Source organism: Dromaius novaehollandiae, chromosome 3, assembly GCF_036370855.1.
Source record: "Dromaius novaehollandiae isolate bDroNov1 chromosome 3, bDroNov1.hap1, whole genome shotgun sequence".
In the NCBI taxonomy this organism is placed as follows: domain Eukaryota; kingdom Metazoa; phylum Chordata; class Aves; order Casuariiformes; family Dromaiidae; genus Dromaius; species Dromaius novaehollandiae.
The window spans coordinates 96,931,079-96,947,537 of record NC_088100.1 but is presented as its reverse complement, the minus strand read 5'-3'; the positions used below and the strand labels follow the sequence as shown (position 1 = coordinate 96,947,537).

The 16,459-nt window shown below is 34.5% G+C and overlaps 1 protein-coding gene across 7 annotated transcripts in view; it reads right to left on the bottom strand.

Moving 5' to 3' along the window:
- BABAM2 (BRISC and BRCA1 A complex member 2) overlaps window positions 1–16,459 on the bottom strand; it is a 182,231-nt gene that overhangs the window by 108,747 nt on the left and 57,025 nt on the right. The window contains exon 8 of one of the 7 annotated variants that reach the window (XM_064509550.1): window positions 14,347–15,600. The exons of the other annotated variants lie outside the window; for them this stretch is intronic. Coding sequence (XP_064365620.1) covers window positions 15,433–15,600 — 168 coding nt within the window. The 3' untranslated portion in view covers window positions 14,347–15,432. Of the gene's footprint in view, window positions 1–14,346; window positions 15,601–16,459 lie in introns of those variants that run through there. 7 annotated transcript variants of the gene reach the window in all.

Sequence of the window (16,459 nt, the reverse complement as noted above, 5' to 3'; positions counted from 1 at the left end):
TGTATATGTCATGCAACATGTTTACAATCCTAAATTCACATATACAAACATTGTAAATTGCTGGAAGCAGTTTAAGCTATGTTTAAGGCAGATTAAAACAGTATGTTAAACGTATTCAAGAAATCAAACAAATTTTAATATGTAAAACAAAGATTTTAGGCCTTTTCAATTTGGCTGAAGTTAAAATCCCTTGTTTCCTACCTCCTTCCAACATTAGTGTATTTAAGTATGTTACCTAAAGATTTAAAAGCATCTACTGAATGACAGCTTCTTAAATTGTGAAAAGTTCAACCATGATAAACAAAGACTCAAATGGACAAAGATTAGCACACAGAACAGCCTGTACTCACCTATTAATGAATACTGCACTAAATTTAGGTCAACAGACATGACTGCATCAGTCGATAAAATTATTAGTGTATTTGATAGTCCATGGCTTAAAAATCTAGACTACTAGAACTATTTCTGTTCTGTCACTGTATGACTCTAGCAAGACTTCATAAAACAGCTTCCCAATTTTAAAATGTTGAGATTAATACATTTTTATCAATGATGGGAGAATTATGGGGCGGGAAAAAATAGAACCTATTAATCTTAATTCTTTCAATCAGAAGCAACTGCTTCACAAACAACAAGGCAAAACTTCAAGTTGCAGGGGCATTTCCAGCATCAGATAGCTTTTATTGACAGTATAAAATTCTTTTAAAAGAAAAAGAATGAAAAGTAGTCCCCATGATGAGCCAGATTTCAGCCTGATGCTTTTACAGGAGTAATAAATCCCTGAGAACAGGATTCATAATACTGATGCAGAAGTATTGAGACAAACTAAAAACTATTAATGGTGCAAAACACCACTTCAAATACTTTTACCTGCCTGAACCAGTTTTGCTGCTTTGACACGCCCTCAATTTTTGTATATATTTATCCCTCTGAAGCACAGAACAAGCATATAACACAAAGCCACCTTTCTATGTAATACCATATAATTACTTTTTGTATTTCAGATGGTTTGAAAAATCTGTGTTTATGAAAATAGTTCTCCGATCATGTTCCTGTTGACTTCAATGAGAGCAGAATACATCTCTCATGGAGTAAAGAACTCGATTATCTCTCAACTGACCAAAACTCCACGAACTGACCCATTAGAACTGCCCTGCTATAAAAGCATCTGAAATACATGTTTAAAAAATTACATGCAACTGCTTTCATAACAAGAGTCATAATACTTATCATCTTGACCATTTTTCAGGACTATAAGCCTCTTCTTTTTTACTAACACATACACATGTAAAAGAATCTACTATCCAGTCCTTTTCCCCAACATGAAGTATAACGTTTTTTTCTTTGCAAAACAGGGAAGAAAATCCACCAACCGTAATGTACACGCTGGCTCTTCATTCCAGGCAAAAGATCAATTTAAAGCTAAAAATCAGCTGCTGGTTACCACAGATGAGGATGGCAGGATCTCTTTATTTCCAAATGCAGGTGACCTGATTCTCATTACTAAATGAAACAAATGCAAACCTCTGATTAACTGTACTAATATTTTCAAAACTCGTATAAGAAAAATTAAGAAGGCAGATTCTGTAGAGCCTTATCATCATTCCAAAGAATGATTTGACAATATAAATTCTATACTGTCAATTTCTCTATATATTGCTTTGTAGAAATTCTATTAATTCAAATCTACATTTTAAATTCATATTTGTAAGAACACATCTAGCTTTGTACGAAGTACACTGTAGTAAAACACAGTTGAAATAAGTAAACTTTACTCTTATTCCTCTAGTACTTTTCAGAAAATAAAAAATGAACACAACAAGCTCTTTTCTGAATCCTTCTACAGCTCTTAAATTGTAAACACGTATTACACATGCACACATTTGTTGAAAAGATGCCTAGCTGTCCTCTCAGCATGTATAAATGCCTCCAATCACTGGATGGTCGTATAACCAATAATTTATGTTATAGATAGAAATTTAAGACTGCAATAAATAAATAAAACACTGCAATAGAGCTAAATTATATATAATTCAAATGTTTTACAATTTTGAGTCTTTAAAAGTATGTTTTTCATTTTTTATATGAAAGCCACACAAACTATGTGACTTGTCCTGCATGCATCACATCGAATCTCTTTAAGGACCTCTGTGGAACTTTAAACAGAAGAAAGTTGTGTCAGTCAGGCCTTCACATTGAGATGTATTTTAATCACCTTGAGATATGGAGAGAACACTGATGCTCATTCTCCAATAGTAGCTTTAAAGACACTCATATGCCTTGGGTTTATGTACAAAATCACAGAAATATCCAAAGTCCTAACAGTTAAGTGTTATGTATTTGCACATAACATACTAACCTGTGTATCACCCATGGAAACAAAAGGGAACATAGCCTTCCTCTTATGCCAACACTAATGATAGCTTTGAGAGCAAGAGGAACTACACTAATACTAATAAACTTAAAAAGAAAATATACTCTTAAAAATGGAAATCACACTAAAGAACTTAAAAGCAGCTATTCATTTTGAACTTCTTTTATGATTTCACGATTTCTTAAAACAGAATACATTATTTTCACATCTTAAAACAGAATAGATCATTTTCACATCATAAATAATACCAACATCCAGAATTTCTCACCATTCTCTAAGGAAAACCAAACCATACTGAAGAGCTGTAAATAAACATTTTGCTAACAATTACATCTGTACACCACTAGCACTGAACAGCTCTGAAAAGCTCTTCTCTCCATATGCAGACTTCAGGGAACACACAATCCTATGTTCATTTACTTTTTTTTCAATTAACAGATAAGCTTCTGATCCCCTTGCAATTGCTATCAGTCTCTAGGTATGAGGGAACAAAAATATCAGGCCTACCACCCAAAGAAAAACTTACACAAATAGATGGGAAAAAAAGTAGATCTCCAAAAATTAACTTTTTAGCATGTTTTTGCAGTTAGCCAAATTTGAATTTTGTATTTATTATTAATCTACTGCTAAAACATTTACTAGCGAGCATATGTAGTTCACACTATTGCTTCCCCTGCCAACAAAATATTTTTTCAGAGACACTATTCCTTCATGTACTGTTTGGAGGGAAATAGTTCTCTGTAATAAAAATTCTTCCTGTATTTTGTTTTTTCCACTCCCTTCCAACTTATACAAAGCAAGAAAGCATAACACATATCCTTTTATGGTTAAAAAGATCCTAACCAGGGTTCTTAATGTTCTTGGACAAGTGATGCCCACATTACCACAACGTTCCCTTGACTTAACACGGTTTGAAGATGAGGATGATGCCTTACATGCTCCAGGCCTAACAGATTTGTTAGGAAGACACATCCTGACAGATGTGGTTACCAGAATAAGGTCATTGATTAATCAGGAAAGGAGTCCAGTAGAATCATGGAATTAATGTATTTGCAGATAGTTACTTAACAGGACGCTGTCAAGGTATTTTTGTCAGTTTTTATCAATGCTGACTGAGAAAGGAATATTTAAATGCTTTGCTGTATATTTATCTAGCTTTCAGCACATTAGCAGCTGGTTTGCAATTAATGGCTGCATAAAAAGCAAGTAAACAGTCCTGAACAATTTGTTTATATAAAAATAATAATATAGGCATTTTAAAATACTTTGTTCTCCACGTAATAGTTTTGCAATGATCTGAACACACTCAAGCACAGGAGAAACAAGCCAGCATGTGGAGACTATACTCTGAAAGTTTCAAACTGGTGTTTGTAAAAGTTTACATGCAGTTTAAAAAATTTTAAGCACAATAGGATATATTCTCAAAGAATCCAAAGTTAGAACACAAAGATAACACATGAAGATTTGTTACAGTTCTTTCTCTCTGTGATTCAAATAGCACATTATAATGTGTTTCGCACAGTTGTGTCTCACTTGACGGTACTTTCCGAAATTCCTTTAGTATGAAAGCACGAAGATTACTGGTCAATTTTTTTCCACAAATTCAGACTTTTGCTTTTTCTGTCACATCCCAATATACTCTTCCCTGCCAAAATGAGCTATCGGCTGCCTTGATATTTAAATGAGGTGAACCCTTTTATTATTGATTCTACTAGCTCATGTGCAGGGAACAGAAACTTCCATCAGAATAACAGCAACCACCAACTCAATGGAAGACAAAGGGGAAAAACAACTGCAACTTCACCTACCACAATTGTTCTTGCACTGAGCAGCTGACTAAGGATTTGTTTTTAATGCATAATTCCTTTGATGGGCATTCTTGAACTGATTTCAACAGTGTTGACAGAGGCTTTGTTTACAGGAATGAGTTTACAAATTCAACCAATTTTCTCAGTGCTAATCAAATATAAATATTCTACTTGAGCATTCATCCCTACTGAGCAAAGTTGTTCTAAAACTTTTCAGATGATCAAATCAAAGTTTTAAAAGACAGCAAAGTTTTTCTTTATGATCTTCACACGTTAATGATTTTTTTTCTTTTAATTTGGTTTCTTAAGAAAAGGAGACCACACTTTCAGACTCTTCCCCACCCTCTTCTCTCCCTTTCTCAACCTCTTTTTAGTCTCAAGAATAATTAAGTTCATAGAAGCTACATGAAGATGAGCAGTCAGGTAGAGGAGACAGACAACTGATTACCTCCTCAAAGACAGGAAAATTCAGCTTGCGAGGAATGCTGGCAACTGGTGGGCCAATCAGCCATAACACTGCCTGTCTTCTCACTTGATAAATTATTACACGGGACACATGGGAGAACAGTAACGGCACAGTGTAGGGTTTAAAGGAGACAAGGGACTAAACCTCTATGAATGAGACTTCATTATTTCTACTGCTCATAAATCAGGTGGCTTGACTTAAAATACACACACACACAAACCTCTCATACAAAAGAAAAAACACACATCTGTGTTTGTCAGGAAACTGCAAGTGTCACCTTGCCTCATGACAGTAGTCCTACTAAGCACATACTCACCACTGGGTTGCTGAAACATATGGCAAAATTCATGACTTTTTTTATATCGTATTTATACAGACAACAGACACAGCTTCACTATTTCCATTTTCCAAGTTTCCTGTGGATGCTTCCATCCAAATCTAATCAATAGCAATTTTTCAATTTGGATCTTTTTTCTTAGAGGACTTCCAATGATTTTCAGTTATTTTCTGTTAAATTATTTTAAATGCTATTCCTTCTTTTTGTTCAGTACTGTAGCATTTTATTAATACACTGATTTTTCATACACAGCTATTTACCTTATTTAATATTTTGGTGTCACTGGTATAGGGCTTTCTATGCGATTTTTCTAGGTGAGGTCAAGTTCATGAAAATAGTTTCAGAAATTTTATTAATAAAGAAGCCAACGAATAATAATTCTGCCTGCTGCCTCACATGAGCCATAGATATTATATGGCTCCAAGTTGCTATAGCAAGTCTATTCTCCTAAATCTGACATGAGCAATGCCTGAAGGCCTATAAAGTGGGCTACAATTTGTTCACACAGCTTTTCAAGAAGAGAATGGCAATAGCTGTAAATAAAAATAGAATATTTAAGTTATTATTAAGTTGCTGCTGTACAGTAAAACCAACGCTGCAAGAACAAAGCCTTGTTTATTACAAATTCGGTTGCACAGCTTCTCAGGAAACATTTGCTATTGCAAACGGAAGAATCCCTCTGGTAATTTTGTTCTAACGTTTCTTTTGTTTAAGGGGAGTTTATAAAGCATGCAGTTTTAGTTTCATAATATTGGCACCACGCTCCTTTAGGCATATCAGACAAGAAGTATGGATCCTGGTCATTGCTCATTGATTCCAAGTACACTGCCTGCTCTAAAGAAGTGTTAATTATTATCCAGTATCCATCCTTTAATTTCCAAGTCTGGAAACAAAGTCTCAATAATGGTTTCAGATTTAAAATACAATAAAAGTTGAGCTGCTTTTACAAGTTTTGAGTTGCAATTTTTTAATGAATACTTAATGCAAGATAAACAGCTCTTCTGTTCAGCAGCTCTCATGTATTCTAGGGTAATTGCACAGAACAAAGCCTAAACATTACTGCCATTTTAATAGCATTTCAAATATTCTGTCAAAACACAAAATATGCATAAAACAAAAAATGGATAGACAAAGAACTGCAGTTCTACCTGTACAATATGTATTCTATTTGAAAACAAAGCTGAAAACTGTGGTGTAAAGGACAATAGCAAAATAAAATTTTATCTTCATTTAAATTCTTCTCACCCAGAGAGGACTAGCAGGCAGCAAGTGACATTATACGTAATCTGTTCCTTGCTCTGTCATTTACTTGTTTTTCAAATGCTCATTTCTCCATCAATAAAAGTTATAGTTTTCTGTAACGCAGAACATGCCTGTGCTGTGGGAAACTTGGAAGGAAGGTAGTGTGGAAGTGTTAAGCATCGTAAAAGATGTGTTCCATTTCATCAACATATCAACAAGAGTCTGATCCAGAGAAATAATATGTACTTTTAACAAGTTCACTGCTGCTGAAGTCAGTGGCACCAGGGAGAATCTCATCCCTTCCAGAAATTGAAACCAAATGTTTTTTATTGTTTAGTCTAAGAGCTGGAATTTTGATTTCTAGTCTTTTTAATGCAAGGGTTTTTTTTTGTTGTTTCATTACATAATTTGGTAGGGGAAAAAAGCAGCACACAATTTTGCAGTGGAAAAGATAATTTACCTGAACCAATGAAACTTCTTTTCAGTTACTGATCAAAATGTTAAGAGGTATCCATGACAAATTAAATCAACAGATACTAAAGGCATTCAAGACCACAAAAGAATGGCAAAGAATTTTAAGGAGGGAAATACAAAAATCTGTATCAGTGGAAAAATGGCCTACAGGAAAAACCTCAAACATAACTCTGAAGTCATATAACTTTCTTCACTGATGAAAGTACCTTGTACTTATTTTCAAGAAAAAAGTGCAAAAATGCACTGGACCTGAATGATCGTTCATTGTAATTACAATGAATTGTTACGTTTATAGAGAGAAGGGAAAAGAGGAATGCCGTTCTGACCAAAGCCTTGGGCAAGATCTCTGTTCATAACACAGGACTCCACTATAAACCTATATACCTCTAGCTCCTCTATGCTTCATATCCTGTCTAGAAAATGGAGGATTTTTTTCAGTATATCACAGCACTATTACGACAATACACTAAACAAGCATTTGTGAGATGCTCCGATATGATCTTTCTCTAGCCTCTGCAGACAAAGAGACCATACCCACACATGTCAAAATGTTAACTTGTGTATAATTTGACCTACATTTGAAAAGCTAATCTAATCATTTAACAATAGTAAGACAAAAATTAAATAAGATTCATTACTTACAAAAAGTCATGAGTCTAGGCAAAATGAGATAGAATAAAAGATTTTATATAGGACACACTATAAATGCTAAACAATGAAAATAATCATTTGGAGTAAGCGTGTTTATTGTTTTTAAACCAACACATTGTCCTCAGGGTTCTAGCAAATGAGTAGCTGATTATTTACATACCATCAGTCAGTCAAGACATCAGTCACATTTGTCTAACGTTTTTCTAGACCCGAAAAGACACTACGGTAAAACACAGAATATCCGATATCTCCAAGTAGATAAACTGGTTTAGATATATAGGACAAGGGAAAAAAAAAGGGAACACTTCAGCACTTTTTGGTATGGTTAACTCAAACAAATCAGCAAGAATGACAAAGAATGACAACAACTACAATTGCGTTACTTTAACTCTATTCACTATTTTTTTCCCTCAGCAGAAGTACTTCCCACCTATATTACGCTGACATACTTGAATATTATATGTGCACTCCAGACAGTCCATTATGTAACTGAAAACCAACATTTAATTCATGGACATCTTTTTGTCCAGATTCTGATGTGCTGAAACCTGTGCATCTAATTGCACACAATGAAGCCAAAGCAACCCTCCTCCTCACTCCCCTCTCTCTCTCATGGACAAGCCATTTGCAATTAACTACGGGTCCCAGCATAGAAAAAAATGCAAGTTCCAGCATGACGACTTAAATCATTAAAATAAAGGGAAAAAAAAAGTCAACAGGTGCGAATTTTATTTATCTGTCTTTCACTGTCTCACTGAGATATTGCCAGACAAGGCAGTTCCTCCTTTAGCCTTCCGGTCTAGAGGTCTCCTTCTAAAGAAGGAAAATATTGCAATGTAACCAACTACATTCCAAAGCAGAAGTTATTATAGAACTGCAAAGCTTAATAGAGATATGGCATGTTATTCATCTGCAACTAGTGGAGAAGATGCTGTGCTTTCTTTTGGTAACATGGAAGCAAAACAGCAGAACATCCTAGACCAGTTATCTTTACTTTATGCTTCATGATATCATAATCAACGGCACTGTCAGTATCCATTACACTAAAATAAATGCAAAAGATCATCAGCCAACCCCAGAATCCTTACGGCTGAGAGCAATTGCTTCAGTAGTAAAGCATTAATATTTTTGACTAAAACCATCAAAACTATGAAACCAAATAAAAAAGTGAGTAGGGTAATACAATGTGCTGCATAGTTACTTTTCAGATACAAATTATAAAACAAAATGCTTATTAGGCTGGCAGTCATCATAGTATTGTGTGTACTTATGGAAAAACGTTAACAGTGCAAATTACAGAAACCAAAGCAAGAATGACTAAGAATCACATGAAATCAATCATCATACAGACATATACCCATGTTAGCGCTGTTATTTCTCAAGAAGATACACATAACTTAGTAACTCGAAAGCCAGAAAGAAATCAAATGCTCTAACAGCAAATAACTGGCATTTTTGTATGTAAAGTTGACTTTATGAGTTCAAAATATGAGCTACTGGAAGATTTAAGCCCGGATCTGAAGCCTGTGGGAAGACAACTACTAGCAGAAAGTGGGTGTGGGCTCAGCAGTAAAATACACTTCTAAACATCTTACCACCATGCTTTAGGTACTGTCTATGTTTGCAAATGCAGATTTGCTGGTTAATGAATTTAACAGATTATGCTATGCTCATACTACATCCTCTACAAATTGTTAAAGGGTTTTCTTTCAAAGAAGAAAAAGTAACAGAGAACTAAAGTTAAAAAAATTCAAGATCAATTTAAGACTGCTGTATATTGCTTGTTTTACATACTATGGGTGGACCAAGGCAGATAAAACAAGCATCATCATTATGTAATAACCTGCAATTATTTTTACGGCTATTGAATTCCATTCTTCCTATGCAATACATATAATGCAAATGCAAAGCAACAGTACGAATTACAAGCCCTAACAAGGCAGTAAATCTGAACCAAGTCACGCAACATAATGTGCCTATGAACATTCCCACCAGATGCAACAAAGCCCTCAAACTTCAGAAGCTGCTGTTCTTGTTTTTCTTCAATTTTCTTAGAAAAATAATGAAAACAACTCCTTATTTCTGCTCATGTCAGAATAGCAAATTGGTAGTTTATCACATTAGGGAAAAGTTCAAAGAAATTGATATGGATACGGCAAGATTTAATCTAACAGTAGATGTGGCACTCCTTTCCTTCACTATTGCATTATAAAAATAAAATGTTTAAATATAACTGTCATTAGAAATACAGTTGATTGGAGATCATGATTCATATTAAGATCATAACCTATAAAAATCGTCAGCTGTGCAGAATGAGCTGTTCCAGCTGACAGATCTTATTAAGAAAATCTGCCAATAAATTATAGAAAAAGCTGATTTAAAAAATTCCTGTTGGCTTTCAACATATGGAGGTTAGGTGCTCCTGACATTGACATATTTTACATCGTTTTAGTGACTAGTCACTATAAACAAATCAAGCTGTTATGAAAAAGTTAGTACTAATAGGATTTGATAAAACCTAAGGGAACTGATCAGTTTATAAAATTTAAATATGACATGTTCTGATTGTAAAGTATACTTTTATAGGGTTTTGCTCACCTTGAATTGTGGACAATAGATATTAGAATAAATTCTTTAAAGGATGACTAATATTATTGTCATTTCCATAAGTATTCCTGGAGCTTCCTTGCCAAATGCTACTTGAAAACACAAGGGTGCAATTTTTACCACTGAATTATAGCAGTAACATTCTACGCTTAACTCTCCAGTGCGAGAAATACTCCAGAATCAGAAGAGTCCATGGCAAAGCATAGAGGGCTTAACATAAGTGTTATGTAAGAAAAACAAAACTGAAAAATTAATGTAAATTAAGCAAAACTAAAATCCAGTATCATAATGGAGAGCTTCATTTGCTAGGTTCAGAGAACAAACTCACACATGAGATTGGTGTATTCTGATTTATTATTTACTATAGATCAGTAATTGGTATCTTCAGTCACCAAAACAATGGTTTCCAAGTATCCTGGATTCCCAAATACCTTTTTTGGTATACAGTAAAACCCAGGAATAAGACTAGCTAAGAAGCCTAATGCTTCTATATGGCTGAATAATTGAGGTCTTACACTTCTACCTGGAATGACAACTGAAACATCCTGCTAAATATGAAACAAAAAAAAGCCTTTATAACTAATGGAGCTGACATTTCTTTAGTTATCACGATATAAATAGTCACCAAAAAAAATTTATCACCAAAATAAGTCACTATTTTTTTTTAATCTACAACTTCTTAAAATGTCAGGAACATTTCATGACATGCACAATTCTTATTTGACCACAATCATTACACGTGCCCTTCTACTTGTTTTTTGTGTGCTTTTGGCACCAGGATGGTACTATGACATTGGCCAGAATACTGGTGAAAATGAGTAATTCCTCTATGGCAATCCATTTGGTATCTTTTGATGAAAAACGTGGACAGCAGAAGTTAAATGTAGATTTTGGGGTGCAGTCTCCACTGTAAGATTTGTAGTGACAAGTATCAATGACAACTCTTCTTGATAAACATCTGCCACACACACAGGCTACATTTATTTTCATGGCCTCTAGACTGTACAATTTGCTGGCTTCAGCCACTATAAACTATTTGTTTTGAATGTTACCAGTACGAACTTGCACAGACACACTTCTAATCTAAAATCGTTATTGCTTATTATAATTGGCTGTTATACAGTTCGTCTTTAAACTATTAACAGAAGAAATCTAGACAATGTTTGACGTTTTGATATTCTGCTTAAGTACTTAAATGCTGGTGCAGTAAGTAATCTACAGAATAGCATACTGACATCAATTATTAAAATTTTAAACTATTTGGTCAGAACACTTACATAGGTCTCAAGAGAAGCAACACATTATAGAATGCAATTCAGGAAGTTAACTTTGTGCCTCTGTCACAAAGTCTCAAGTATTAAAAGATTTTTAAAAAATTATTTACTAATTTAAAGGACAGCTATGGAAAGCATGGTCAAAGTATTGTGGATTACATGAACTAAACATTACGCGAACAAGTCATATAAACTGTCTGTTTCCCTGCCTGTAGAAGAGGTAAAATGACAGCTGACTCCATAGACATGACAACCATCAGAAGATGTACAGGTCCATCACTCTATACAATACAAAACAAAGGATATATATATAGTTTATGGGAAGATAGGCGAATATGTTATCCTGCATAATGTTCTATGCTATTTTGAGAAGCAGCTGCTCAGCAGAGTGTATAACAGCATAGCATAAAAAGATTAAAAACCAAAAAAAGTCAGATTCGGGATTCTAATTCCTTCTTGCCAGTGACTTTGTAACCTTAAAGCACTAGGGACCTGGTTTTAGTAAGTCAGCATGCTAGTAAAATATAACTTTTATTCAAGGATATTCATGTTTTAATATTTGTATCAATTTAAAACAAGCCTTAAATACTGCCAAGTGAATCAAACTGCCAAATCACAATAGTGAAGAAACTGACTTGGAGAAGAAAACAAACAAAAAAAAACACAGAAAAAAGTTCTTTGACCCTGTATATTATACTTAACTTTTGTTTGTTGACAACTGTACTTGATTACTGAAACACACGTAAGTATTGTCATCTTTTAGAGTACCTGGAATTTGGTCTACTTTGTAAACAAAAGTTGCACTGAAGTCTTTAACAAAGATTTCTAAATGATGAAATCACACTAACTTAAAAAACAAGTATGTTGTTATCTTTCAGTCTGAACTTGAGAATAAGCCTTTTCCATTGACAGCCTTATACACAACTGTTTGGCCTCTGGCAGTATCTAGTCAATGCCTGTTATTTGTTTACGTTCTAAAAGATATGTATTAAATACAGCGGTCAACACAAAAAAGCTCTCCAGAAAAGCCAAGTTTAAAGATTAAAAAAAAAAAATCTACAAAAAAAATGTATGTATGCTTTGACATTTGCATAGTAATAAATTATTGAAAGGCTGCTTTACTAAAGCTGGTCAAAACATCATATTTACATTGGTCCATACAATACCTACTCACCAAGACACAACAACCAAGTACATAAGCATAGGAAATGAATACATTAAAATTTGCGTTTAAGATGGAGATGGTAATTAGGCCACATCCTACCTAGTCGAAACTCAAAAATCATGAAAATAAAAGAAAGAAACCTAAATACCTCATATCCAACAGCATGAGTGGCAACATCCTCTAAAGTGTGTTTATATTATAGTCACACATTGTAGTGTAATTTGCAAACTACTGAGCTGGAGACGTTTACAAAATTATCAGCACAGTAACACAAGTCCCTGCAGCTGACTGAAACTATAGAGATAAAAAGAAATTTGGATGAAGTATTTTAGATGGTAAGTGCATCACCTTTATTATTACTGTTGCATGGATGTTATCTGTAAAGAGACAAATGTGAACTAAAGACTGAATTTCAAAAACTGGATGCACAGTGAATATTTCCATTTATAAAATACTGTAGCAAAATTAAACACGTTGCAACCAACAGAAAAGAATTTAAGCCAAAACAAATGTGTCAATTAAAAAGCCAACTCCAAAGAATGGAAAGTATAAGAGCAAACAGATAAAGATGTAAAGTTTTTCCTGAATTAAAGCCACGTTCCTCTGAAATGAAAGAACCTTAACAAAAGACTTACCAGTAATGAACCTTGCAGTACATATTAAGCGACTAATTTGATTCTGCAGTTGTTAAAACATTTAAATTTTTCATTGATGTCAAATAGATTTGCATAGAAAAAGCAAAAGTCGAAATGAAGATCCATACTCAATTCAAAACATCAGAAATAGAGTATAATTTTGTGAATGAAAAAAATATGAAAGGGTGTTTTTTCCTAAATGTCATGTTCAGTGTAAACCAATGTTTCTTTCTGAACAGTTCATTTGCTTGGGAAAACAAAAGATGATACTTTTGCATTCAAATATAAACAAATACACCAAGAAAAAATATGACAAGAGATTTATATACTGCAGTCATTCCCATGATGAGTTTCAAATGTTTTCGTATAAATAGTATCTGATGTATATTTAATAGAACTTAAAAATTTAAAGGAAGGAACAGTGTACTTACATTATGTTTTGCACTTTTAACTATTCTTGCTTTTCTTTGCATACCCAACTACTTTCCTTAATAATGCACACTCACTTGAATTGATTTTTAAAATTAATACACTAAATAGCTTTAAAATAACGTGGTAAAACAGCCTTTCTAGTACCTAACAACCCAACTTACATTACACTTTTAAATTTTTGTTCTTCACATAGAGAGGAAAATACTCTCACCACCACCGATGCAAAGCTGAGAGGGTAAGTTCTTATCAATCAGGAGTATATTCTCAAGAACTCCAAAGATTTTGTAACACTGCGGAAAATACTCACAATATACTTCCTTAAACCTGAATATTATCTTATTATACGAAGCTGAACAGTCACACTTGTAGTGTGATTACCTACTGAAATCAATGAAAACTCTGAAGAGCAATACAAATTACTGGGGGACTAAGAATGATTAAGGAGACAAGAATAATGGTCTTTAAATATTTCAACAAATTTTAATACAAATCATATTAATTAAAGCTAAGAAATAAAATTCCATGGCTTAGAAGGTATAACACATGTTTGTACTTGGCAAATCATTTAAGAGCAGCTACTGTGCAATACAAAGCTGGCTACAGATTAGAACATAATTCAAACACAGCACTCAGCTCTGCAGTTCAAACATTAAGCTGTTCCTGAACTAGCAGCCTTGAATTACTGACTGTTCTTCTACCTTTTAGGATAATATATTTTCATTTTTCCCCCTACATCAATGGATTCCCTATCATGTGTCATAATTCAGTAGGAAGAATTGTAGCCAGCATAACTGGCAGACATGATAGAAAATAAATTCATATTTTATTACATAATTCCAAGATTTATGTCAAAAGTCTCAGCCAAAAAGGGGGGGGGGGGGGGAGGAAAAAAAAGACATTGCTGGCTTAAAGAAAAGAAATCAAAATTCTTCTAATAGGTTGATTAATTTGAAGTAGCCAGAGCATAATTATTTCAGCCACAACAGGGTAGTTGCAGCTCTACCTGAATTTACACTGTTGCAGTATGAGATGGCATTCCTACAGCTACAGTATCAGAAGACAAGGAGTTAAAGGCAACAGGGGCAAAATACTCATGCTACAGTGCTACAGCCTGTTACAGTGCACTCTGTCACAGTCCAAACTGGAGTTTTAGTAAAACCATTCTCCTGCTGTCAACAAACACTACCAGAATAAAACCGTATTTCTTCTCCTCTGTCTACTCATCAAGATTAAACACCAGCCTCCTACCACAGACAGTTAACCTGTTAGTGCAAGTAGCAGAAGTCTACATAACAAGTCTAAGGATTTCATCAGTGCATTGCCCATCAGTAAGAATCTGCTGTTTTACAAATCCAGGCAATTACATACAGAAAATATGCTAAAGAATATTAGAACTACTAAGACATTAGGATTTTAGAAAGATCAATATAAAGGTAGACCGTGAAACTTTGATTCTGCTACCTTTTGTGCATGCTTTTTCACACAGTCTATGTGCATGCAAATACACCCATGTTTTCCTTGAGACCACTGATTCATTCAGTGCTCGGGGTGAACAATGCTCTGGGAATCAATTGTGCAGCACTGATGATTTATCCACAGTATATCAAATTTCCTTAGAGAATGTGGAAGATGGTTAATGAATATGGGTTAGGGAGTTACAATAAAAAAAGAGTATGCTGTCATGCATGAGGCAGTAAAACGTTACTCTTCAGAAATAAAGTAGAATCTGTTTCTATCACAGGATTCCCACATGATGACAGTTACTTACATAAAACACCTTCCAGTCTACAAGTCATGTAATTTCCTCAGAGGCCGAAAAGAAGTTACAGCCCTGTAACTGAAGCTATTGAACATACTGTGTACGCACAACATGTCCGAGAAATTCTTGAGCAATTTAGTTGTTCTGGGAAAACATGGCAACTTGGAGTTCTGGCAGGAGCTGACAGCACAGTTCATGTTAGCCATCTTCAGCCTCCTTTTTTCACAGAGCTTCTCAGAAGCAAATCAGGAGCATGCTGCAATCCAGGTAAATTGTTGCTGCATGCTGATTCTAACACCATCATGCCTGAAGAACCCTTGGGTGTCCTCTTACACCTGTGACTGAAAAGGTGCCCATCACGCAAGGTCAGAAGGCCCTGATGAAAGAGAGGAGCTGGGAGAAGGATGCTACCACGAATACAGGAGCAGACTGAAAATATTTAGAAGCTTTTGAGAAAGAAAGTTGTAAGGAGCAGGTCAATACTCAAACAGCTAGCAATCTACAGAAGGTGAGGAGACCGTAGGATACACAGCTCAGACTACAACCAAACATTTCAGTTAGGTAGTAGTTGTGTATGCCCTTATTTTCATGGTTCTTAGCTCAAGGCATCTTATTTGGAGAAACAGTGCAGATTCACACTTGCAATTGTGATCTAACAACAGCTGAAGACTTAAAACACAAAGATGAAGAGGAGGTCATGGAATCTACACTGACATTTTCATTTCAACAAATTAGCTGCTAAACACTAAGTACCTATTCTTCTCCTTTTCAAATACTGAAGAGTAAACATCTGAGTAAGGAGCCAGGCATGTCATTTAGCAGTGGAAAGGAAAGATGGATGTTGGCAACATCAGCTGACTCAAACCTTGTCAGAAACAAAAATTCTGGGACTTTATTGTGACATTAATGACAGACAGAATGAATACAGATTTATCACTGGCTTCTCTGAATACAGTAATGTTGACCTTATGATGGGCTTCCATAATAACTGCTTCAAATTGGGACTGTCCATCTGCTGTGAAAGACACACTGTTATTGTCAATGCCCAGAAGATAAGCAGTCAAATTACTCCATTTTGGTAGTTTTTGTCACAAGCTTTTTTCTTCCAAGCAAAGAAGGGAATGCACTTTTACAACTTACACCAATACTCTTAACGCATTCTTTGTTATTATGGTCTACAGTCCTACTTTCTTGTAAAAATTATGTTAAGAATCTTGTCAAATTTGTGTTTATTG